The sequence below is a fragment of the Mobula birostris genome, chromosome 17 (genome assembly GCF_030028105.1).
Source record: "Mobula birostris isolate sMobBir1 chromosome 17, sMobBir1.hap1, whole genome shotgun sequence".
NCBI lineage: Eukaryota > Metazoa > Chordata > Chondrichthyes > Myliobatiformes > Myliobatidae > Mobula > Mobula birostris.
In genome coordinates, this window is record NC_092386.1 from 8446993 (window position 1) to 8474708 (window position 27716).

The window sequence follows — 27716 nt, forward strand, 5'->3', positions numbered from 1 at the left end:
TTGTTCTGCTGATTAGCTTGCTCTTCAGCGAAATAAAATGCATATAACAGAGAAAAAAAAACAGGCTTAAGTTAATTTCTGTCAATTAGTGGGAGGCTTAGAAGTGTAAGCATGTTTTTTCTGCTGAGTTTTAACTTTACAAGGACATCAGCATTTACCGTTCTGATACTTTTATCCTCTTATTTGAATTCACAAAAGATTTTTTTGTAGGAAAAGACTGAATTTACTTAAATGAGAAAGTGGAAGTCTTCTTAACAGAAAACTTGTAACTAAGGTCTTTATATACTGAACCTCTTTATAGGAACAAAAATTAGATTCAGATTCATTTACTTACTTCATATACAGTGAAACATACAGTGATATGCATCATTTGCATTAACAAGCAACACAACTAAGGCTGTGCTGGGGGCAGTCCGTATGTGTTGCCACGCATTCTGGTGCCAAAATAGCACGCCCACCATGCTCACAGAGCACAGAAGCACCAACAACGACAACAGCAAAGCAAGTCCCTTACCTCCCTCAAAACACACACACACTCACACTCACACACACACACACACACACACACACACACACACACTCTCACACTCACACACACACACTCCTCAAACTCACACTCTCTCACACACAAACACACACACACACTCACACTCACTCACTCACTCCTCAACCTCAAATGATTTTTATTTCTCCACAATCAGTGGTGCATGGATGATATCTTCTCGCATGGTGACAAAACATTTGGAGCTAAATGTCTAAGTTTGGAGATCAACTCTACTTAAGCATTGTTCACTGTCTGACTGCTGGCTAAATAAATTACCTTTTCCAATCTTTTATTCCCTCTCATAATTGTAGCCAAAGTTTAAAAAGAGACTGTCCATTTTGAAAGGAAGTTATTTTTATTTGTAAGGCTTAATTTTTTGACTGACTTCTTAATAGAAGCTCAAATGCTCAAATGAGTTGACAAATAACTCATTAAAAATAGTCTAATAAGACGATAAGATGTAAGAGCAGAATTAGGCCATTTGGCCCATTGTGTCTGCTCTGCCATTTCAGCAATTTTCCTCTCAGCCCCAATCTCCTACCTTCTTCCCATATCGCTTCATGCCTTGACCAATCAACTTCTGCCTTAATTATACAGAAAGACGTGGCCTCCACAGCTGCCTGTGGCAAAGAATTCCACAGACTCACCACCCCCTGGCTAAAGAAATTCCTCCTCATCTCTGTTCTAAAAGGACAACCCAAGGCTGTCCTTTGGTCTTAGACTCTCGCATCATAGGAAACATCCACTCTATCAAGGCTTTTCACTATTTGATAGGTTTCAATGAGGTCACCCCTCATTCTTCTGAATTCTGGTGAATACAGGCACGGAGCCATCAAACTTCTTCATATGACAAGCCATTCAATCCTGGAATCATTTTTATGAACCTCCTTTGAACCATCTCCAGTTTCAGCACATCTTTTCTAAGATAAGGGGTCCAAAATAGCTCACAATACTCCAAGTGAGGCTTCACCAGTGCTTTATAAAGCCTCAAACTTACATCTTTGCTTTTAAATTCTAGTCCTTTTGGAATGAATACTAACATTGCATTTGCCTTCCTCTTCACAGACTTAACCTGAAAATTAACCTCACGGGAATCCTGTACAAGGACTCCAAAGTCCCCTTTTACCTCAGTTTTTTTGTATTTTCTCTCCAGTTAGAAAATAGTCAACCTTTTCATTTCTTCTACCAAAGTGCATGACCATACACTTCCTGACATAGTATTACACCAACCATTTCTTTGCCCATTCTCCTAATCTGTCTAAGTCCTTCTGTAGCCTCTCTACTTCCTGAAAACTACCTGCCTTAGTCTGACAGTCTACATTTTAATACCACCATTTTTGTCAGCAGCACAACAATACATAACAGCAAAGCCTATATCATGAAAAACACATACATAAAAACTGTGACCAGAACACATTTAAATAGAAATATTCAGCTCTTTCACATTTGGTGCATTCTACTACAAAGAGAATATTAGAAATAATTATTTTGTATCTTGTTCATGGATCTTGGTACAATAACCCTTCGTGCAAATGCAAAATTGCTATTTTATAATAATTAAATTATATTTGTTTATCATAATAATTAGTTATTATCTTATAAACAATAATTATTTAAAGAGGATAACACCACAGTAATGGGCTTTACGAGCCCGATGAGCCTATGCTGCCCAATTATACCGCTAACCTACACATCTTCGGAATGTGGGAGGAAAACGAAGCACCCAGAAGAGACCCACGTAGTCACTAGGAGAAAGTACAAACTCTTTACAGGCAGTGGTAGAACTGAACCCAGGCCCTTGGCACTGTAAAAAGCATTACACTAACTGCTACGGTCTGTGATGCCTCCACTATATACAGGGCTTTGTTCAAGATAAGTGCATGTAGCATTATGTTCAGTCAGAATGAGATGGTAGTAGTGTAGCTTTCTGAAAAAGCCCAATTATTGTTTTGAAAATGTTAACAAGTTAGCATATATGTTCTCAGACTATACAATATGCTTTTTTTATGTTTTCTGCAGGTGACGTTTACAAAGAGGAAGTTTGGGTTAATGAAGAAGGCTTATGAGCTAAGTGTTCTATGCGACTGTGAGATTGCTCTGATCATCTTTAACAGCACAAATAAACTGTTCCAGTATGCCAGCACCGACATGGACAAAGTATTGCTGAAATACACAGAGTACAATGAGCCGCATGAGAGTCGGACAAATTCGGATATTGTTGAGGTAGGATTTCATCTGACAAAGATTTCCATTCCTGATTATATTGCGGTGTCATCTGTGGTTTGGTTGTGCCTCTCCTGGCTTGGGGTCAGAGTTGAAAGTTCAAGTCCCACTTCTCAATCTCAGTGCACAAGTGTAGGCTAACGTTTCAATGCAGTGCTGAGGAAATACTGTGCTCTTTAAGGGACCTGTTGGTGGATGAGGCATGTAACAGGGGGCCATATTGTGTTCTTGAATAGCCTGTAAAACATCCTGAGTTCATAGCTTCAGAATATAAATTGTTCCAGATGAGGTGGGTTCATTTGCATTGTTTTGACAGCACTGTATATTGATATCAAAGTTCAAAGTAAATTTATTATCAAAGTACGTATATATCAGCATATATTACTCAGATTAATTTTCTTGTGGGTATTCACAATAGATGCAAAGAATCACAATAGAATCAATTAAGAACTACACACAAAAGATGAACAAACAACCATCTGGTTAGTAAGTTTGTAGATGACACTAAATTTGGTGGTATAATGGACAATAGACAATGGTGGTATATTGGACTAAATTCGGTGGTATATTGGACAATGAAGAAAGAAGAGAGGCGTATTTCTCTGCACAGATGCTGACTGATCTGCTGAGCAACTACAGTATGCTGTGTGTGTTGCTCTGGATTTCCAGCATCAGCAGAATCTCTTGTGTTCAGGGAGTCTGGAACAGCTGAGTAAGGGGCCTGTGGATTGGCAAATAGAGATTAACTCAGATAACTGCAAGCTGCATTTTGCAAAGTTAGATCCAGATAGGACCTTCACAATGATCAGCAGGGCCCTGAAGAGTGTTGTAGAAAAGCAGGGCCCTGGGGAGTGTTGTAGAAAAGCAGGACCCTGGGGAGTGTTGTAGAACAGCAGGACCATGGGGATTGTTGTAGAATAGTAGGACTCTGGGGAGTGTTGTAGAACAGCAGGGACCCTGGGGATTGTTGTAGAATAGTAGGACTCTGGGGATTGTTGTAGAACAGCAGGGACCCTGGGAAGTGTTGTAGAACAGCAGGGACCTGGGGATTGTTGTAGAACAGCAGGACCATGGGGAGTGTTGTAGAACAACAGGGCCCCGGGGAGTGTTGTAGAACAGCAGGACCCTGGGGAGTGTTGTAGAACAGCAGGGGACCCTGCGGAGTGTTGTACAACAGCAGGACCCTGGGAAGTGTTGTAGAACAGTAGGGGCCTGGGGGTTGTTGTAGAACAGCAGGGGCCTGGGGATTGTTGTAGAACAGTAGGGGGCCTGGGGTTGTTGTAGAACAGCAGGGGCCTGGGGATTGTTGTACAACAGCAGGGGCCTGGGGGTTGTTGTAGAACAGCAGGGGCCTGGGGGTTGTTGTAGAACAGTAGGGGGCCTGGGGTTGTTGTAGAACAGCAGGGGCCTGGGGATTGTTGTACAACAGCAGGGGCCTGGGGATTGTTGTAGAACAGCAGGGACCCTGGGGGTTGTTATAGAACAGCAGGGACCCTGGGGATTGTTGTACAACAGCAGGGGCCTGGGGATTGTTGTAGAACAGCAGGGGCCTGGGGGTTGTTGTAGAACAGCAGGGGCCTGGGGATTGTTGTACAACAGCAGGGGCCTGGGGTTGTTGTAGAACAGCAGGGATCCTGGGGATTGTTGTACAACAGCAGGGGCCTGGGGATTGTTGTAGAACAGCAGGGGCCTGGGGATTGTTGTAGAACAGCAGGGGCCTGGGGGTTGTTGTAGAACAGTAGGGGGCCTGGGGATTGTTGTAGAACAGCAGGGGCCTGGGGGTTGTTGTACAACAGCAGGGACCCTGGGGACTGTTGTAGAACAGTAGGGGCCTGGGGACTGTTATAGAACAGCAGGGGCCTGGGGTTGTTGTAGAACAGTAGGGGGCCTGGGGATTGTTGTAGAACAGTAGGGGGCCTGGGGATTGTTATAGAACAGTAGGGCCCTGGGGATTGTTGTAGAACAGTAGGGGGCCTGGGGATTGTTATAGAACAGCAGGGGCCTGGGGGTTGTTGTAGAACAGCAGGGGCCTGGGGATTGTTGTAGAACAGTAGGGGGCCTGGGGATTGTTATAGAACAGCAGGGGCCTGGGGGTTGTTGTAGAACAGCAGGGGGCCTGGGGATTGTTATAGAACAGCAGGGGCCTGGGGGTTGTTGTAGAACAGTAGGGGGCCTGGGGATTGTTATAGAACAGCAGGGGCCTGGGGGTTGTTGTAGAACAGCAGGGGGCCTGGGGATTGTTGTAGAACAGTAGGGGGCCTGGGGGTTGTTGTAGAACAGTAGGGGGCCTGGGGATTGTTGTACAACAGCAGGGGCCTGGGGATTGTTGTAGAACAGCAGGGGGCCTGGGGGTTGTTGTAGAACAGTAGGGGGCCTGGGGTTGTTGTAGAACAGCAGGGGGCCTGGGGATTGTTGTAGAACAGCAGGGACCCTGGGGGTTGTTATAGAACAGCAGGGACCCTGGGGACTGTTGTAGAACAGCAGGGACCCTGGGGGTTGTTATAGAACAGCAGGGGGTGTTGTAGTAGAATAGCAGGGGCCTGGGGAGTGTTGTACAGGAGCAGGATCGTGGGGAGTGTTGTAGAACAGCAGTGTTGGTTAACATGAACCAGTTAGGCTGAATGGCCTGTTTCAAGGCTCCATAGTTCTATAACTCTGTGACTCTCCGGAAAGCAATAACCTTAACTCTCAAATGTGAGATGTACTTGTAACATTGGCCCCATCTAGGAACAAAAATTGAAGTATGACTCAGATATGAGCCACAGTAGTGTACCGGGTAGTGCGACACTATTGCAGCTCAGGGCGTTGGAACTGAGCTTTCAATTCTGACATCGTCTGTATGTTCTCCCTGTGGAATGCGTGGGTTTTCTCCGGGTGCTCTGGTTTCCTCCCACAGTCCAAAGTGAGATTGGTTAGTAGATTAGTTGGTCATTGCAGATTGCCCTGTAACTAGGCTAAGGCTAAATCGAGGGTTACTAGGCAATGCAGCTCAAAGAGCTGGAGGGGCCTATTCCACACTGTTTCTCTGAAATAAAAATAAAATATTCATTACACTTGTTCCAGTATGTTCATTTGAGATGGAATCTACAAAAGATTTCATTCCTTGTGGTTCATAAGTCGCTAGTTCTTGGCATCTACAGACAGCCTTACACATCAACCCCTTTTCATGAGCTTTTTGTTTGTATGTTGACAAAATGGAAGCTACTGATTTGCCGATGATAGAATGTTAATGTATCTTTGTTTTGATTATGGAGTATTAATCTTCTGCGTTTTCAAACTCAGTTCATGCTATTGAGTGTTAGAAGCAGATAGTAAATGTAGTAGGTTATGGTAAATTGTGTGCTGGCATTCATCAACCGTGGGATTGAGTTCAAGAGCCGCGAGGTAATGTTACAACTATATAAGGCCTTATTTAGACCCCACTTGGAGTACTGTGTTCAGTTCTGCTCATCTCTCTACAGGAACAATGTGGATACTATAGAAGGAGTGCAGAGGAGATTTACAAGGATGTTGCCGGGATTGGAGAGCATGCCTTATGAGAATAGGTTGAGTGAACTTGGCCTTTTCTCCATGGAATGATGGAGAATGAGAGGTGACCTGATAGAGGTGTATAAGATGATGAGAGGCATTGATCGTGTGGATAGTCAGAGGCTATTTCCCAGGGCTGAAATGGCTAACACCATGGGGCATGGTTTTAAGGTGTTTGGAAGTAGGCGCAAGGGGGATGTCAAGGGTAAGTTTTTCACGCAGAGAGTGGTGGGTGCATGGAATGCATTGCTGTTAATGGTAGTAAAAGCGGATATAATAGGGTCTTTTAAGAGACGCTTAGATAGATATGTAGAGCTTAGAAAAATAGAGGGCTGTGCGGTAGGGAAATTCTAGGCAGCTTCTAGACTAGGTTACATGGTCGGCACAACATTGTGGGCCAAAGGACCTGTAATGTGCTGTAAATTTCTATGTTCTATGTTCTATAATTCAAGATTCAAGGTTGTTTATTGTCATTCTTCGGTACGTAAGTATAAAAGAGACCAAAATAATTGTTATTCTGGATCCAATACAGTATAAAAAAACAAAATTAGCATAAAATCACAATAAATACAAGCAATCCTATAAAACAAAGTACAAGTAAATGTTGAGCGTGGTTGGTGATACACTCAGTGGCCACTTTATTGAGTACAGGAGTGGATACCAGTGGGACTTTCTGCTGCTGTAGCCCATCCCCTTCAGGTTTCAACACGTGCATTCAGAGATGCTCTTCTGCACACCCGTGTTGTAAAGTGTGGTTATTTGAGTTACTGTCACCTTCCTGTCAGTTTGAACCAGTGTGCCCATTCTCCTCTGACCCCTCTCACTAACAGGATCTTTTTTTGTCCTCAGAACTGTCATTCACTGGATGATTTTTGTTTTTTCCACCATTCTCTGTAAACTCCAAATCCCTGAAGATCAGCAGTTTCTGCAGCAACAATCATCCCATGGTTAAGGTCATTTGGATCACATTTCTTCCCCATTCTGAACAACAACTGAATCTGTTGACCATGTCTGCATGCTTTTATGCAATGTATTGCTGTCACATGATTGGCTGATTAGATATTTGCATTAATAAGGTGTACAGGTATACCTAATAAAGTTGCCACAGGGTTTATACTTAGATTGATTGTATATGCATACAGTGACACTAAATGCAGGATTATCTGTACATACGTTGACTCTGACAGGAAATGAAAAGCGACAAAGTGACTCTTGGCAAGAACTCTTCTAGGGAGCAGCTGGGCAGATGGTAACATAGTAGGACAGAGACTTTCAGTGTAGGGATGAGGTGTGGAGTGTCACTGTAAAGTGACAATGAATGGGGGATGAAGGGGGTGGTGAGGGACTGTGGAGAGGAGTGTGTCTGTAGGGATGAGGTGTGGAGTGTCAGTGTAAAGGGACAGTGAATGCGGGATGATGGGGGTGGTGAGGGACTGTGGAGAGGAGTGTGTCAGTGTAGGAATGAGGTGTGGAGTGTCAAGGTAAAGGGACAGTGAATGCGGGATGAAGGGAGTGGTGAGGGACTATGGAAGGAGTGGTCGATGTGGATGTGTTGTTAGATTAATAAGTGGGAGTGTTGATCAGCCTGTTGGCTTGGGGGTCATAATCCTTTTAATATATTGATTTAAGTTATAAGTGCAACATTGCTTTTGTGAACTATAAGTTGAATTGCATTCAGTTTCTGAAGAAAAAGAGAGATTAATATATTGGATTACACCCTTCAAAGCCAAGCTGATCAACTACTAACCAGTGATGTCACGCCCGTTCCTACGGCTCTCGGTCCCTACTCCGGATTATATGCAGCCCTCTCAATGCTTCATTACTGCGATGGTCTGTAAAATCTGTTGTGTAAATTGAGCCCATGTAACAATGGCACATTCTGAGAAAATCACCGTATCTTTCTTTTAGTCCGTTATGGATTAACCTATTGGTAAAATACCACTTTTTGGGGTTATTTTAGTTTTCATGATTCTGCTTATTGCTAGAAGGTGCACTGTGATACCGTCGTCGTGATTAATTGAAGATGAATGAAGCGATTGCTAAAATTACTCATGTACGTGACAAAAGAAATTTCAATAATGAAAAGCAAAACTCAGCGCTCATTTTGCTTTGTATCTGGCTGCTAGGAAAAGGTATTTATTTATTTACCCGCCGAGTTCAGTTTTCTTATAAAACAGACAACTTCACAGCCAAAGACAGCATGGTTTCATGCCTGGAGGAAATGGCTCTGTAGTGTGCGTGGGTGTCGAAAGCGGGTCTTTACATTAACTGATGCTCTGTGTAATTAGAATGTCTTTACTTGATAATTATTGGTATGACTGCAATGGTGCATAACCCCAAAAAGCTTTTCAGACATATTTAGACAAGTTGAAAAAGTTTGTACTCTGGACTACCTACCAATCATTAAAATCCCACATACTATCAGATCTTCCACAGTAAAACATGTAAATGTGAAAAATGCATTGGATTGTTAAAGACTGTGTGTAAAATCATATGGATGTGTAATATGCTTGCTTGTGCATGAGGCTTGCTCTGCACAGAGAGGTGCAAAGGACCTTGGCCTGAAATATTGATTGTTTACTTCCCTCCACAGGTGCTGACTGACTTGCTGAGATCCTTCAGCATTTTGTGCTTGTTGTTCAGTTAATGTGGCTGATGCAATGTTCCAGCCTAGATACAGTGAGGCAAATGTCAGTGTGTTGAAGTTCAAATTAGATTACATGCTCGTTCTTAGAGTGAGGCTTGTAACCATCACTTTATAACATGGGTCAAGTTTCACAGTCTCTTTTAATGAAACTCCCTTGGAATTACCTTTAATAAAGAAAACATACTTTAAGACAGGACTAGATGCAATAGAAAAAGGGACCAAATATTGGTTCTATGAAAGATTTTAAAAGGAAGGAGGTTAGTTTAGAAGGAAATTCCAGAGACTGAATCTTGGGTGGTTTGGATTTTTCTACTAAGACCAAAACATACACAAAAACCTATATATGGGGAGGTATGCCAGGAAGCTTTATATGGATTCAGTAGCAGTTCTACAGTATTGGGCACTTCAATCACTTATTCCTTGCTGGAAAAAAATAGCCCTTAGCACAATATTCCATGTGCAGATGAGTTTACAAGTTTACGAATATTTGGAGCATCTCTTTCCAGCACTAGCTGTAAGATCGGGGCTTGGGGAACAAAGGAGATAGTGGGGCCGAGGACTGTGGTGTTTTAGAACAATGATGGGTATTTGTGATGTATGAGCAAGGACTGAAGTATTCAAATTAAATTTAATTTACCAGCATTTTTCCTATTCCAATAACAAACGCTCCTGAGATACCCTGGAATTGGGATCTACGTACCTCTTGGTTAATCGTTGATGACAAGTACATGGCATTAAAAAGGATGGGAACCCCCTACCCTGGAATATTGCAAATGGAGAATTTTTAAGGGAATAAGAACAATGATTATCACACAGAACTTAATTTATTATCGAAGTATGTATGTGTTATCTTGAGATTCATTTTCTTCCAAGCATTTACAGGAAACAAAAAGAAATATAAATAGACCAAAACTGACAATTAGCAAAAGAAGACAACCTGTGCAAATAAAAATTAATACTGAGAACACAAGTTGTAAAGGGTCCTTCAAAGTGAGTCTGCAAGATGTAGAATCAGTTCATAGTTGTAGACAGTGAAGTTATCCTGACAGGAGCCTGATAGTTGATGGGTAATAAGTGTTCCTGAACCTGGTGGTGGGGATCTAAAGCTTTACAGAACATAAGAAATAGGAGCAGGAGTCGGCCATCTGGCCCATTGAGCCTGCTCTACCATTCAATAAGATCATGGCTGACCTGACCATGGACTCATCTCCAGCTACCTGGCTTAACCCTTAATTCCCCTACTATGCAAAAATCAATCTTCCCTGGAGGTATTAGTGAGAATTTTTTTTTGCGTGGCTGTATCTTTCTATCTTATATGTGTTGTACGTGCTTTGCGCTGTGTGTGGCTGTTGGTACTTGTTTTGCACCTTGGCCTCTGAGTAACGGTGTCTCATTTGGTTGTGTATTCATGTCTGGTTGAATGACAATTAAACTTGAATTGAATTGATTGAAGAGAGCGTGGTCTGGATGCTGGTGGTCTTTGAAGATGGATGCTTCATTATTGCGGCAGCACTCCATGTAACTGTGCTGAAAGGTGGGTCGGCCATGCCTGTGTTGGACTGGGCTGTATCGACCACATTGGTAGTTTTTTCCATTTCTGGGCATTGTTCTGTTACTTTCAATGGCGTTTCAGGCCGTAATCCAACCAGTTAGGATGCTCTCCACTGTATATCTATAGAATGAGATCGAGGATGAGCTGTATTAGTCAATGTACATTGAAATACGGAGTGAAATGTGTCATTTGTGTCATCATTTGCGATGTGCTGGGACAGCTCTAAAATGTCTCCGTGCTTTCCGGTGCCAACATTGCATGCACACAACTCACTTACCCTAACCTGTACATCATTGCGTGAGGCAACCCATGCAGTCACGGGGAGAACACACAGAATCCTTCCTGACAGTGGTGAGATTCAAAACCCAATCAGTGATCGCCGGCTCTGTCAAGCGATTACGCTAACCACTATGCTACCGCACCACCCACTTGCGTAAGAGACTGTGTACTTGTAACGAAGTCTGGGACATATTGTAAAGAATACATATATTACAATGGATCAGCAGGTTGAGCACGAGTGCAAACGTACAAATTAAGAGCAGGAGGTTTATATTTGGCTCCTTGAGCCTGTTTAGTTAGCTGTCTGGTGGTGAGATCTAATGTGCGAGCTCCAGCAGGATAGTACTAAGGCAGGGCTGTGACAAGCTTTGCTGTCAGTGTGGAAGTGAGTTATTTTTATCATCCAATCTCAAACTGAGTTCAGTGCTGAGTGTGAAACCAAGGGTCCAAACATTTTAGTAGATCCTGGAATAGTTACAATAGAAGATAAAATTCATTGTGAAGATTGAGGATACTGCTTTAGCCATGCTAATTATGAGTTGCTAATATATCGGTTTACAAATTGTTATAATAATTCATACTCAAAATTAGGTTATCACTGTCATATGGCATGAAATTTGTTGTTTTGTGGCAGCAGTACCATGTGAGACATAAAAATTACTGTAAGTTACAAAAATATATTAAAAAATATATGTATGTTTGAAGAGGAAGTGTTGATGGGTGCCTGGACCATCCAGAAATCTGATGGTGGAAAGGAAGAAGAAAACATTGCGTGTGTGCCATCAGGCTTCTGTATCTCCTCCCTGATGGGAACAATGGGAAGAGGGCACATCCAGGTTGGTGAGGGTCCTTAATGATGAATGAGGCTTTGTCTTTTGTAGGCATCCTTGATGGTGAAGAGGGTTGTGCCCGTGATGGAGCTGGCTGAGTCTACAACTAATAATGTTTAAATGATTTTCATTGAATTCTTTAAAATAATTAGAGGTTACTATAAATCCTCTTTCTATTTTAAACCATTAAAAACCTAAGTTGAAATTAATTATTTTCGAAGACAAACTGGAGGAAGACAATTTCCAAATTGTTTTTCACATCATTTGATAAGGCCTGTGGGCACAATAAAACACATGTTAGTGTATATGGTGTTAGGTTTCCAAATTATTTGTAAAAAAATATGGACAATAATGACATTGAAAATTATTCCATTATCAGCATTGTCGCTTTTGACTTCTTGAACAGAAGTTCAATTTGGAAAAAAACATGTTTTTAATTGAATATAATAACTTTAGAAATCTAATCTTGTGATATTTCTAATTCCATCAATAAGTGGCACAAGTTATAACAGAACCAGAACAGGCCGTATTTGCTAATATGCCAAATTGTCACCTGAGAACTTGTGTGGAAAATATCTTTTCGAAATATTGCGGAAAGAAAGCTATATAACAGCTGGTTGTTCACCTACAGAAGTGTGTCAGTGAATGGACAGAAATAAAACAACTCTGCGATAGTTAACGTTCTTACGAATTCATATTTTTAAATTAAAGCTGCAGTCAGGATGTGGAGGTGTATTACACAGCTAGATTTTTCACCGCACCATTTTATGTAAGCTAAGTCTTTCAGGCGTGGAGCAGAGAGAGCATTCATATAAGAGGCAACCCCTCGTCCCTGTCACCAACAAACTCTCTGCGCCTACTTTATTTTATCTCATCCCACTGCACAATTCACATCATGCTAAGACTGTTAATGTTTTACTTTGCCCTTCATGTGAGCTAACATATTGAGTAACAGCACATATAACATTTTTCTTGATAGAGTACTTAATTATTCAAATAAATTATCATCTGAACAAGCAAAATTAAAGTTATGGATTAAATGTAAAAGAAGTGGTTTGTAGGCAGGACCATAACATGCCCCATTTGAAACATCAGTCCTGATGGCAATGTTCCCTCTAATTTTTTTTTACAGCGACACGGACCAACCATTGCTCTGAGCAATTTTTACACGGCCAGAAATTTGCGCGACTCTTTAAATTATTTTTTGTAGTACGTATACTATGAATATTTAGAATGAAAATGGAAAAATTACATAATTTTGATTTTATTCATTAATTGAAGGTATAATTAAATGCAGTACGGCGAAGAAGATCTTCCATATTTTGTAAACTTTTTCTAGCTGCGCCCAAATCCAGCTGTGCAGCAACAAAAGCTACGTGAACGGGAGCATTTCAGTGACTGCACGGCCATGCACCCGCGCAGCTTAGAGGGAACAGTACCTCACAGATGCTTTGTTTAAAGTACAGAAAAGTTTTACATCTCTGTTAGTTGCTGCTATATTGCCAGTTGGCATGCATTGTTTCAAACTTTTCCAGAAAGTTACTGGTGGTATCAACAAACAGAAGTAGTAATGTGATTTCATGTATTAATTTTAAAACAATTTACATCATGCAATGGCTATTTTCTTTTGCTAGTAAATGCCATATGAAAATCTGTATTTTGTAGTTTTCAGTGTGTTACATTTAATTATGTGTTCAAATGCCTGCAAAATCTCCTTAGAATCTCTGAATATTGGACAGAATGGCATTGCTCCCATGGGCTTTTTGATTACAAAAAAAGCATTAACATCAATGAAGCTCTTGTTTAGGGTTGGTGGTTTAGGGTGTTATTTAGGATCAGAATGTACAGTCCTTCCTGTTATTTATAACTGAATGTAAAACCACCATTTATGAGGAACATGAGATTTTTTTTCAAAATTTACCCCCCTCCATCACTTCCCCTCCCGCACCCCCAGCTACTTAGCTGTTCGACGTTGGAACAGTATACTGGCTAGAGTCAGCTTGCTGCTTTGTCTGGAGTTTTTGCATGCATTTTTAATTATCTTTGTATATTTGGCAACCGTGAATTGAAAGTGATCAATAAAGTCATTTCATAGGAAGAATTTAGCTTGGCTAATTGCGATCAGTTTAGTATTCAATTTAATGAAGTGTACCCTATGATCTGGTGAATGTCAGGACGGGCTTTTAGGAGTAGCAATAATTGAAGTGTTATAGGTGAAGTGTTGTGGTGACTGGTTGCTCACACTTGACATGCCACATGAGCAGTATTTTAGAACCCACAAGAAAACAAAAATGCAGTCGTCCTGTCCTGATTGATCTAACCTACATAATCCTCATCAGAGCAGTTTTCTTGGATCATGCTCCAGTTGGATCACCTGGTAAGAATTTCTGAATGAGATGAAAGAAATCCCTGTTAATTATTTTCAAAGGTCAAAATGCTAATGACTTGCTGCTGAGGCAATATGTTTCTTATTACCTTTTAACAATGTGAAGGCTTTTTCCAGAAAGTTTCTGTTTTCTTACAAAAGATACAGAATCAGTGTTGCCTGAATATGTACTTCTGTCTTTAAAAAAATCAAGTACTTGTGAATCCTTCTGAGCAGCCACTCTTTTCCTCAAATAACTCAGTTTTTTAAAATGTTAGAAGACAGACATGGCTCTGGTCCCGATGCAAGTCAATGGCTGTTTTAAATGATTCAGCACAGACTAGGTGGGCTGAAGGACCTGATTCTGTGCTGTACTTTTCTAAAACTCTATGGACTGCCCTATAACAAAAGGAGTGTCAAATGTGAAATGTCAGCAGTAATAAATAGTAAATGATGAACATAAAAAAACATGAGGGAATTTTTCCCATGTCATGTGTTAAGTAAACCTTCATGACCCGGAGAAGTAATTAAATTTTAGAATAAAGACTTTAATAATCTTAATAATAAACAAGGCAAATTAGATTCAGGAAGTTTCATACATGTATTACAAGAACGTGATGATGCATCTGAACTATATATGGTTTGACCACAGTTAAACTATTGTGTGGAATTTCAGTTACTCATACTGAACCTAAGTGAAAGGTAAACTCTGGAACGATTTGGATAAGAGCAGGAATTTCCTTGTAATGTGAACCTCGTAAATGAAAACGCTATTCTCCAGAGCTGAGCAAGTTTGCCGAGATCTAACAGGAGTGTTTAGTGTGTCGAAGGGCCTCGAGTGAATAATGGTGAAATTGGTTGTGAAGAGTTCAGCAGCCAACAAATAAATTTGGTACAAATGCTAAAGGGACAAAAAAGGCTTGTGGAAGAAATGAATTCATGCAGACATTTATTCGCATATGGACTCTTGCAGCAGATGGATGTTTAGCCTAGCTGATCACACCGTGAGTGTTACATAAAACATCTAGGCCTGGGGTTCCCAACCTTTTTTCATGCCATGCAACAATACCATTAAGCAAGGGTCCGTGAACCCCTGATAAGCAGAGGAAACATGTTGGAGGAGGAGAGCAAAGCAAAGATTTTGAAACTGTACAATAGTTTAACTGTGGTGAAACCATATATAGTTCAGATGCATCATCACGTTTTTGTAATACATGTATGAAACTTCCGGAATCTAATTTGCCTTGTTTATTATTCAAAAGCCTCTTTGTGGAGCTAGTACCACCACTGATTTAAAAATTCAACTGGCTTCCTTTAATGTGGAGATTGCTGTGGTTCTAGAATTCAGAATCAGAATCAGGTTTAATATCACTGGCACATGTTGTGTTATTTGTTGATTTTACAGCAGCAGCGCATTGCAATACACAATAATAAAGAAAAAATGTGAATTGCAGTAAGTACGTATTTAATAGTTAAGTTTAATGAGTAGTGCAAAAATAGAAATAAAAAGGTGTTCAAGGGTTCAATACCCATTCAGAAATCAGATGGCAGAGGGGAAGAAGCTGTTCCTGAATTGCTAAGTGCGTGCCTTCAGGCTTCTGTACCTCCTTCCTGATGGTAGCAATGAGAACAAGAGTAATGGGGGTCTGTAATTTGTTTCAAGCCTACATGAATATGGACTACATTAGGTTCTGATTAATTGAGCCAAGATGTACTGGTCCCAATGTGTCCCACTTGATCGGAATGCACTGCACTTTGCTATCAAGTTTGCTTGATGGAGTGACTACAGTATACTTACTGTCCATTACACACTGGCATTTAGGGCAGCAATGAAGGTCCTCCATCTCTGGCGGTGTTGAGGGCTCCCTCATCGTGTCAGTAGCTTCCTGTCAGTTTTCACTGCTGTCACTGCTGTGATCACAGTATACAAAAGGAAACTGGACAACATTTCCAATTATAAGATTTAAATGTAGGTGAATAGCAAAGCAAAAGCACAGAGAGCCAAAGGAATTAGATTGATAGATGAAGGGTTAGATCAATCTTAGAATTAAGTTAAAGGACTAGCACAACATTGTGGGCCAATACAACAGTAGTCTGTACTGTGCTATAGTGTTCCATGAGAAAATGTATGACTTGACGCAAATGACGCATATCACTGTATGTTTCAATGAATGTGACATATGAAGCTAATCTTCAATCTTTTAAATATCTAATATTTTTTAATTTTTGTAACATATCTATGTTAATCCATATAGAATACGGAATACATTCTCTGATATTAAAAGAACAATTGAATATAGATTGAAAATGCAAAAATACATATGTCAAATTTGATTAATCCCATCTATAAATAGTAATTGCATTAACAGACAAATAAAATACAATTAACAGTATGATATTTGCATTCGCCAGCAATTGGCCTGCTAAGGTTGCAAATAGAATAATTTAAAAGGAAACTGAACATTTTGGACGGTTTTGATCTGCTGTAAAATACCACTTTTAGCGGTGTGCTGGAGACATCTAGTGCACGGTAGCTGAGGGCTAGTCAGAGTAAATCAGTGCATATGTCACATGATATTTTAATGTAAGTTAATAGTTTCATAAGATCTACAATATATGCAATCTTTTCAGTCTTGTAGACTAAACGATATTAGAACAAATTTTGTAGAATTTGGAAATAAAAGGTGAAAATGTGTAGTTTGTGTAGCAAAGAGAGGTAGAAGAACAGACACATGAATGTGAGGAAATAGAAGGATATGGACATTATGTGGACAGAAGAGATTAGTTTAGCTGGGCATTTGACTACTAATTTAAATTTTTCCAGCACCACATAGTGGGCCGAAGGACTGTTCCTGTGCTGTGCTGTGCTTTGTGTAAATAGTTCCATCTTTTTGGCTGATGATACGTTATCAGAACTGGGAAAACGTGGAATCAAAAATTCCAGAGAAGCAGAAGGCTGGAAAAGGCAAAGCAAACATCAGTGGTGGGATAGACACACGGGTAAACTGAACGATGGTGCTGTTGCCGCTGTCGCAGCCTTTTTTTATATCGATGTCTTATCTAGAATAAATGGAACCGTTGTCTTGAGGACGAACAAGTTATAAGGAATAGCAAGGTCTAAGTGATAGTCTCGCTTTAGACAGAAAATTAAGAGAGTAGCCTATCTGCAATACAGATAGCTTTGCAAATATTGACGTTGCATGCATCGGTTGTGTTCAAAGGTGACATTGTTTGTTGTATTTAAAATGGTAATTAATTGAACAAGATTATGTACTGAATCAGATTTGTGGAACTAAGGAAGCTGTTTCGAAGTCATTAGTTAGGTACATCATGGTTACAGCACTAAGAGCTTTAGGGGATTTGTGTTTAGTATGAGTCTTTTTCTGCTGTTTTGTTTTTTTTTCGGTTCCGAGAATCAGAGATTAAGACCCTGTGCTTTTGAGCTTCACAGTTCGAAGTAGCTCTATAGTTAAACAGTGGCATCATACTTTTCTGCATTTAAGACTATCCCGTGTGCACCTCTCAAGTATACACGACAAAAAAAAATTAACGCGAATAAAAGTTATAATGCAAAAAAAGTCTACCGACATCAGAAATGGTGTAGGAACTTTCTAAACAGCTCGTAATTATATCTTGCATCCTCGTGCTCTCTGCATTTCCGAAGTAGAGTCAGCTCTTTGTTTTCTCGTCTGAGTTTCACACAGTAAAAAGCTTGTCGTTTTCAGTATTTTTGGCCGGGCTGCCAGAGGGCAAGTTTATTTTTAAATCGCTGAACTTTGAATGGTCTTTATTTTTCTAAGATTGGAAACAGATGAAGTTAAAAGATCGTGGGCTTGTTTCAAATTATGAGAATGGGAGTTCTCCGCTTTTGTGTTTTTATTCCTTAGTGCAGAAATGCCTCATAACCGGTAGTATCCTAAAAATAGGATCTAGTGCAGCTAAAAATAGTGAGCTCTGTGCCTTGCCAAGGAGAATGGCAAGGAATGGGCGTGGACTCGCAGTTTCTGTGATCCTGCGCTATTCATTCAACCGTTCCTTTGAGAACATAAGCAATGATAAAGCGTCCTTGAAATAAACCACAGTCTCCAACACCGCTCTTCAGACTTCTGGGTGCCAACAAGTCTTCTAGCCCAAGGATACGACTTTTTTCCCACATTCTTTCATTTAACAGAACTGCAGTGAAAGACAGATTTTAGCTTCAGAATCGCTAGATATAACAAATACTGTACAGTTTTTGCACACAAGACTTGTGTCCATCTTTAAGAAAGTTAAATTTTGAAAAATTGTACTCTGTGCATTCTGCCACGCAACACATACACAAGCAAAAAGCACAATTCCCACAAAACAAATACAATAAAATATCCTTTAATCAATCATATCATTAATGATAAACCATTGAAACAGAAAGAGATAATTGAAAATGTAACAGCATTGCTTTGTAAATAGTGTAAATTTTGGACTATTACTAACATAATGACATGGCCCTGGTATTCCAATTAAAACATAGTTCCTTCGTTTGTTCCCAGTTCTTTCTTGCTTCTGTTATTGGTATATCTAGCCTCTACTGTTTAATTTTTATTTATTAATTAATCTTTTGGAAAAAAGCATATCATAGCGAGGCTTTTTTTATGTAACAAGTGTAAGTCACTTGAAGACATGGGCTTGACCACACTAGGAATCATTCTAGCACTTGGCTTTTCCTTTTGTTCGTGACAATGAAACCACGTATTGTGCATTTTCGTCTTACGATGCTATCTTAATATTTTCACACATAGAGAGATACTGACGAGATAAGTGTCTTACGTTTTTACTGGTAATGATAGGGCGCCGATTTATCTGAAGCGAATTAACAATGCAGAAGAAATATCCAGCCGTTTTTGTGATTTTTTTTTATCTCTTACATTTTTTTCTTTCCTGATTGCTGATACTTATTGTGATATTAATTTAAAATGAATAGAATACCAGGCAAATTGATAGGGGATGGGTGAATGAATTGCGCACCACATCGTCTAAACAATTTACCCTCGGTCACTTGTGCAAAATGCGTGATTTAGAATGATGATATTTTACTCCAAAAACTTCAGTTGCAGAGGCAGAAGATAAAGCAAGTCTGTTGTTCTGTCATGAGTTAGGTGCAATTGGCTTGAGGCAAATTTTGACCACTGTATTTTCGCATTCCTCTTTTTAAATAAGAATAGATTTTAAGTGAATTTCTACGTTTTCTTCTTTGGTAATCTTATTTTTTTTTCCAAAGAAATGCACAACAAAGAGATGAAGAACTGTAAGGAAATACAGTTGTCTAACACAAACTGTACCAGTGACCCTTGTGGTATAGCCATCTGTGTTACGGAAAATTGTCCTTACAGAGTTCACAAGTCATTGCCCAGAAGTTTGACATGCAGAAGTAAAATTCATTCTTAGAGAACTTGTGTGAGGAAAAAAAGAAATATTCAACACTTTCATTTTTCAGCGGGCGCCATGATAGCATCGTGGTTAGCGCGATGCTATTACAGCTCGGGGCGTCAGAGTTTGGAGCTCCATCTTGGCATCCTCCTAAAAGAGCTTGTGCGTCCTCCCCATGGAATGTGTGCGTTTTCTGCAGGTGCTCCTGTTTTGTCCCACTGTCCAAAGACGTACCGATTAGTAGGTTAATTGGTCGTGGTAAATTGTCCCATGCGTTAAATTGGGGGCTGCTGGAAGGGCTTATTCTGTGCTGTACTACTAAATAAAAATTCGTATTTCTTTATGAGACAGCACTGAGTTACAGAAAACTGCGATATAGACCATTTCCTCGTACGTGAACCCCACCTGCCCCTACCTTAATAATGCAGGGGTTGCCTGTATGGTTTTCAGTGACAGCTGGAACGGTTATGGAAAAACCCCTCACTATGACTTCTGAAAAAAATGTGCAGTCTCAGAAGGTTTGTGGTCAAAACTAGATTTTAAAAAAGTGAAAAGCCAGTAGTGCATATACTGGAAATTCTTAAGGTGCTAACAGAAACTTGTGGAAATACTCAACTTTAGCATAGTGGTTAGTGCAAACGTTTTTACAACTCCAGCCAGCCAGCAATCAAGGACCGTGGTTCAGTTCCTGCTGCTGTCTGTAAGGAGTTTGTACATTCTGTCGGTGACCTCCACGTGCTCTGATTTCTACCACATTCCAGATACGTACTTGTCATGGTTAGTAACTTACTTACTGCCCATCATGCTGCTAGTATTTAGAGCAGCATTGAAGGTTCTCATCTCTACCCACTTGACCTGTTTGGCATGAGTGGCCCTACTAAGGGCCAAAGCACCAAGCCCTGACTCCAGCCAACATAGCTCTCCGGGTCATTGAGGCACACAAGCCTGTAAACCAGGACAAGGTTGTGGTCCTCTTGGAGGTAGGGTTAGTTGGTGGTGAGCATACTGTGTGGGCGCCCAAAGTGTGATGCTACTTGTGGGCTGCCAGAGCAACCCTTGCCGATTTGAATCAGAATCAGGTTTAATTTCACCAGCCTGTGTAGTGAACATAGAACGTAGAACATAGAATAGTACAGCACAGTACAGGCCCTTCGGCCCACAATGTTGTGCCGACCCTCAAACCCTGCCTCCCATATAAGCCCCGACCATGAAATTTGTTAAGTTTACGGCAGCAGTACAATGAAATACATGATAAATATATAGAGAGAAATAAAACTGAGTTACATTAAATATATTAAATACATACGTGACTCAACTATTTAAAATAAATAGTGCAAAAAAGAAATAAAAAAATAGTGAGGTAGTGTTCACGGGTTCAATGTCCATTTAGAAATTGGATAGCAGAGGGGAGGAAGCTGTTCCTGACTCACTGAATGGGTGCCTTCAGGCTTCTGTACCTCCTTCCTAATGGTATCAGTCTGAAGAGGGCATGTCCCGGGTGCTGGGTCTTCAGTGATGGACGCCACCTTTCTAAAGCACCGCTCCTTGAAGATGTCTTAGGTATCACAGAGTTTGGTACCCATGGTGGAGCTGACTAATTTTACAATTTTCTGCAACTCATTTTGACCTACTCCCCTACCCCATGCCAGACGGCGATGTAGCCAGTCAGAATCTGTAATCTGAGGCAAGCAACACATTTCACTGTATGCTGCGATGTGCACGTGACAAACGAAGCTGATCTCTTTAATCTTGATCAGACAGCAACTATGGCGGAAGAAACAGTTAGTGTTTCAGGTCTGTGATTATAAAAGGTCTTTGACTAACATGGCCACCCTTTCTGTCTGTCCACAGGTGTTGCCTGAGCCACTGAGCATCGCCTGCATTTACTTTGAGTGAGGTGAAATTAGTTCCCAGCCTGGGATCAGCCGACCCCTTGGTTAATAGAAGGGGTCCATGGCAAAAAAGAGGTTGGGAACCCCTGATATAGAGGGGTTTAGATAGGATAAATGTAAGCAGGCTTTTTCCACTGAGGTTGGATGGGACTGCAACCAGAGGTCGTGGGTTAAGAGTAAAAGGTGAAATGTTTTAAGAGGAACATGAGGGGAAACTTCTTCGCTCAAAGGGTGATGAGAGTGTGGAACAAGCTGCCAGCACAAGTGGTGAATGCGAGCTGGATTTCAATGTTTAAGAGAAGTTTGGGGTAAGTACATGGATGGTTGTGGTATGGAGGGCTATGGTCTCGGTGAAGTAGGCAGTTTAAATGGTTTCAGTATTGACTAGATGGGCCGAAGGGCCTGTTTCTGTGCTGTATTTCTCTATGACTCTACAACTTGATTTCTGTCATTGATGTAGAAGTATACATATTTAGAAAAAGCAAGTGGAATTTATAATTCAGCTTGCGATATAATCAAGTAAATAGTGCTCAGTTCTTGAAGAAAACACTGACTTTTATAAATTTGCTGGAGGTGGACTACAGCCAGTAAGTTACTATAAACCTCAAAACATTTTTGTTTAAATATGGAATGGATTAAGAAACACATGTACAGCTGAGCATGTATTTAAGTGTTTAACAATGTGTGAATAATCAAATATCCTTACAGATTGTGTAGCTGGGTGTGTAAATGACACTGATTTTGAGGGGCAGATGTATAAATAGGCTTGTCTTTGGTTGCAAGATCCCTTCTGTGGAAGGTTCTGATAGAAATTAAGTAACAAAGCCCGTCACTGGAATGGAACCTCATGGAGTGAACAGTGACCCCTTATGCCTCTGTGTCTGTGCCCGACTAGTCTCCTTCTAAATCTATCTAAAGTATTTGTTCCTCTTGCTTTTGCCCCCCCCCCACCTCCCTGCTGCTCTCTGTAATGAAATAGACCTCAAGCAATTTCTTTATCCCACACACTAGATTTTTTTTTACCATGCCAGTGTGGCGTGTTTATAACTATTGAGGAATGAATTCCAATATTGTTTCCTTTTGTCATGAGACCTGCATGCGATATATTTCATATGGTATGTACAGGGGAAAAAAGAGCGATTGGTTTCTATAAGGCACTTTTGATATTTTACTGTGAATTTGTTTGTGATTTGCAGTAGACGACCTTTAGAATAGAGCGAATGCTCTTTGCTCCTTCCTTTTTCGACCCATCCTGATCATTTTTGCTTTACACATTGCACATCTTATAGAGTCATAGAAAAGAACAGCACAGAAACAGGCCATTCGGCCCAGCTGGTTCATGCCAAAGCATTTAAACTGCCTTGTCCCATCGACCTGTGCCCAGACCATAGCCCTCCATACCCCTACCATCCACGTACCTATCCAAACTAATCTTAAATGTTGAAATCGAGCTCACATGCACCATTGCGCTGGCAGCTTGTTTCACACGCCTCATCAACCACTGAATGAAGAAGCTTCCCCTCATGTTCCCCTTCAACTTTTCACTTTTTACCCTTAACCCATGACCTCTGGTTGTAGTCTCACCCAACCCAGTGGCAAAAGCCTGCATGCATTTACCCTATCTATACCCTTCATAATTTTATATACCTCTATCAAATCTCCCCTCATTCTTCTTCAAGCGGACAGTGTAATCAAAATATCTGCAGAAGGAAATGTCTAGGAAGCTGAGGGATGGTGGTGGTGGGAACATCATCTGGAGTTTTGCTGATGTTTACAATCTTTCAGAGAATCAAGTTCAGAGGTTTGGTTTATTGTCATTCAAAGTACACATGTACACCACCAGATGAAACAACGTTTCTCCGGACCAAGGTGCAGAACACAGTACATTGGTAGCTCAGTGCTTTACAGTACCGGCAACCCGGGTCCAATTCCCACCGCTGTCTGTGAGGATTTTGTATGCTCTCCCTGTGAGCACGTGCCCACAGTCCAAGGCGTACCAGTTGGTAGGTTAATTGGTCATTGTAAATTGCTCCATGATTAGACTGGGGTTAAACTGGGAGTTGCGGAGTGGCATAGCTCAAAGGGCCGTGAGGGCCCACTCCGCATTGCCTCAAAATAAATGAGTGTAAATAACTCAGACACACAACACTGGTAAAATAACAAATAATAAGGTGCATTTACATCACAAGTTTAAAAAATAAACAGTATAACGCTACTGGCGTTTCATGCATGATAACACGTAGGTGGCGGCAGGGAGTGGGGAAGAAGCTGTTTTAACAGTTCTTGTTCTAATGCCACGGTACCTCCTGCTTGATGATGGTTGGGGGGGTGGTGGTTGTCAAAGAGATTGTTGGATGGATGGGAGGGATCATTGGCAATGCTGAGGGCCCTGCATGAGCAGCATTCCTGACTAATATCTCTGATGGGTTGAAGAGAGACCTCAATAATCCTCTCAGCAGTCCTCGCAATCCGTTTGAAGGCAGAATTTGCTCAACCACAATTTTCTCCACAGTTATTCTCTTCAAGTTAATATAAAAATATGTCTGCCCACGGAAGGTATTAGATAGCTTCATAAGCCTGTCTCTCTCTGAAGTGATTGAGGATGAAAGGTGATTTGACAAGAGGTGTACAAGGCATAGATTGTGTGGGGAGCCAAAGACTTTTTACCCAGGGTGGAAATGGCTAATACAACGGGGACATAATTTCAAGGTGATTGGAGGAAAGTATGGGATGAGTCAAAGATATGTTGTTTTTACACAGAGAGTGGTGGGTGTGTGGAACACATTGCCATGAGTGGTGTTAGAGGCAGATACATTAATGACATTTAAGAAGTTTTAGATTCGCACACGTGTGATAGAAAAATGGAAAGCTTTGTGGGAGTGAAGGGTTAGAAATCTAGAGTAGTTTAAAAGGTTAGCACGACATTGTGTGCTGAAGGGCCTGTACTGTGTTCTATGTTCTAAGTATCATAGACTATTCAAGAAAATCTGGAGAAGCAAAAGTTAGGAATATCTCTGTGCCTTTTGCATAAAGATGGTAATCTGTTGGATAAAAGTACATATCCTTAGCAGGTATATTCCCCCCTTCTCCATCTCCTCCTTACTCTGAACATTCTGTGAACCTCTGGCTCCCAGATGAGAGATTAATATCTACTCTATTGTGATGGATAAGCGCTCTCCAGAGTCCGAGAGACTTACTGCTAAACTCAGCTTTCTAGCACAGCAACATCACCTTTCTTAAAGGGAGGAGTTGACGAAAGGTCTTGACCTGAAACGTCGACAACTTATTCCACTCCATAGATGCTGCCTGACCTGCTGAGGGTTCCTCCAGCATTTTGTGTGTGTTAGGAGAATGTTGCTCGGGTTCTAAGTTGTAGGGAGAGGTTGGGCAGGCTCACATTGGAATGTAGGAGACCGATTGCTGACCTTAGGTGGGCATTGTAAATTGGGTGAATGAGTTTTTTAGCCCAGGGAATGCGAACAAAACTCGAGGGCCCAGGTTTAAGATGAGATGGGCAGCATCTTCATGTAAAGAAATGTGCGGCGAGAACCCATTTAAAAAACCATCAAACACTCAATGTGCAGAAAAAAAATAAACAAATCATGCAAATAATAAATGCAAGCAAATGGCATTCTGAACTGAAGTCTACAAAGAGAGTCCACTCACAACACGCTGGAGGAACTCAGCAGGTCGGGCCACATCCGTGGAAAAGATCGGTCATCTGCAGATTATTTTGTGTTTACAAAGAGAGTCCGTCCACAGACCCTTAGTTCAATGCAGAGCAGAGCATGGAGCTGAACTGGCCCGTCCCTTTCCTCGGGCCCCAACACCTTGACCTTTTCAATCTGGTCCAGTGCTTCAATCCGAACTTCGAGTTTAGTCGCTAATTAATGACATTTAAAAGATATTTGGATAAGTATGAACAGGAAAGCTTTAGAGCAGAGGTTCTCAACCTGGGATCCATGGACCCCTCGGTTGATGGTAATGGTCCATGGCACAAAAAAGGCTTGGAACCCCTGATTTGGAGAGATATGGACCAAATGCAGGCAGATGGGACTAGCTTAGGGGGCACCTCAGTTCACATGGACAAGGTAGTGTGAAGGTCCTGTTTCTCATGGTAGGGGTCCATGGCATAAAGAAGTTTGAGAACCTTTGCTCCATGACTACTGTAACACTACAAACATGAAACCAAATGTCTCAGAAGCCAATTCTTAACAATTACTGAACTGCACATATGTTTGAGTTGTTCTGTAGCTTTGGAGTGTTTAGACTTTTCTTCTCTTTTCTCTCATCTGGTTCTAATATTTCTTTCTTTTGTTTTTGATACAGTAGGTGTTTGAAAATGAGATTAAAGTAAAAGCAGTGTGGTACAACTGCAGTTTCAGGAAAAAAAAGATGTACAACTTGTGCAGTGTGCACCAAATAACACCTGTAACTATAAAGGGTTTTTGTAGGCAGCAGAGCAGAATGATGTAATAATACCATTAAAGGGTTAGTAGGTTGCTAATCTGGATGTTCTAACAGAATGCTAGCTGGAAATATTTGCCATGAAAAGCCAGGCTTGGCTTCAAATGAGACAGATGTTCATTTTGGGCCAAGCATGCAAGCAATATGTACAACTATAAAAATTTGAGCTGAAATTTACAGATGATGTGGATACGTAGGACAACGTGTCTGCACTTAGCTTGGCACAGGGCATTAGGCTGATAAGTGGATCCATGTGGGAAAAAAGTAAAGCTATTGTTCAGTGCTCAGAGGAGAAGAATGAGGAGCAAAAATTCCCCCGAGCTCATGGCAACACTTCAGAAAAGTTTCTTAAGTTGTTCTTTATCGCTTTATCAAGTTCTACATTACCTTATCCAGATTTTAATCAAATGTTATTATGTGACTATTGCCGTGTTTGGATAAAGAAAAGCAGTATGATGGTACAGTAGAACAATGTAGCCTATCAGTGTTGTTAATGTTGTAGAAAATGTGGGGAAAGCTGCATCAATTTGTAAAATCCATTTTCTTCTGAAGCCGACACACATGCACATTGAGGAACGTCATTGTTTTCTTCTTTGTAACTATTCATTTTGTAGAGAGGAAAATTCAACGTTCAGAGTAGCTCACCGGGGCTAAAATACTCTGCGGTTTGGCATGTTCTGCCGTGAGATCCTGGATGGGGCAGCAGGGTTAGTGTGGCAGTTAACAGAACATTTTACAACGCCAGCTGTAAGATTGGGGTTCAGCTCCTGCTGCGCCCTGTGATGAGTTCGTAAGTTCTACCAGTCACCATGGGTTTCCTTCGGGTGCTTTGACTTCCTCCCATATTCCGAAGATGTGCGGTTAGAGTTAGTAATTTGTGAGCATGCTATGTTGCCCCTGAAGCATAGCAGCTCTTACGAGCTGCCCCACCCCCACTGCACACCCAAGATGCAAATGACGCTTTTCACGGTATGATTTGATGCACGCATGACAAGTAAAGCTAATGTTTAATCTTTTTAAAAAAAATCATTAAAACAAAAATTGAGCATCTCAAGGGAAAACTTCACCCCTGATTTACATGTAACTACTGGCACATCTCCTCAGCAGTTTTCACTCATAACCAACCGAATAAATTTCCTAATCTGTAAAATAACCTTACTTACTGTAACAGTACTGGTGCTTCATGGCATCAGGAGAGTTGTTTTATTGTCCACAGGTAGTCACTGAAAGTGAATCCTGATTAGATTCCAGATTGAAGATTGGTTATTGTCATTCATCAGTACTCCAGTGTAATGGAGAACCAAATGATTGTTACTCTGGATCCAATGCAGCAGAAAAAGCCACGATAAGCATGACAAATACAATAAAAACACAATACATATAAATACATAAGATTAACTTGAATGCATAGACTGATTATATGTCCATAAATCGACACAAGTCACAGGAATGTCTATATCAGCGTGACTGACAGGAAATGATAAAGTAGTGGTGGTTGGGGTTGTAGAGGGGTGGGTTACTGGGTGGAGGTGTTGGTCACTGGGTGGAGGTGTTGGTCAGCCATATAGCTTGGGGAAAGTAACTGTTTTACAGTCTTGTGGTCCTGGTGTGGATGCTACGTAGCCTCTACCTGATGGAAGTGGGACAGACAGTCCATGAGCAGGGTGGGCGGGATCCTTTATTGATATTGTGGGCCTTTCTCCGGCATCTTTCTGTATATACTGTAGGCCAGGTAGGCTGGTGCCAGTGATGCATTAGGCAGTTTTAACGACTTGAAGTATAGCCCTCATGTCCACCACAGTGCAGTTTCCTTACCACACAGAGATGCAGCATGTTCGGATGTTCTCAGCTGCGCGCCTGTAGAATGACGTGAGTATTGGTGTTGTCCAAAGTTCAAAGTAACAGTATTACCCAAGTATCTATGAGATACCATATACATATACTACCATGAGATTCATTTTCTTCAGCCATTTACAGGAACTAAAG

General features: G+C 41.0%; 1 protein-coding gene across 13 annotated transcripts in view; it reads left to right on the forward strand.

The window, feature by feature from the left end:
* Positions 1-27716, forward strand: part of mef2cb (myocyte enhancer factor 2cb) — a 289923-nt gene that overhangs the window by 170597 nt on the left and 91610 nt on the right. For all 13 annotated transcript variants that reach the window (XM_072281243.1, XM_072281245.1, XM_072281254.1 and 10 more), the window contains one exon: positions 2564-2767. In XM_072281243.1, coding sequence (XP_072137344.1) covers positions 2564-2767 — 204 coding nt within the window. The remainder of the gene's footprint in view (positions 1-2563; positions 2768-27716) is intronic.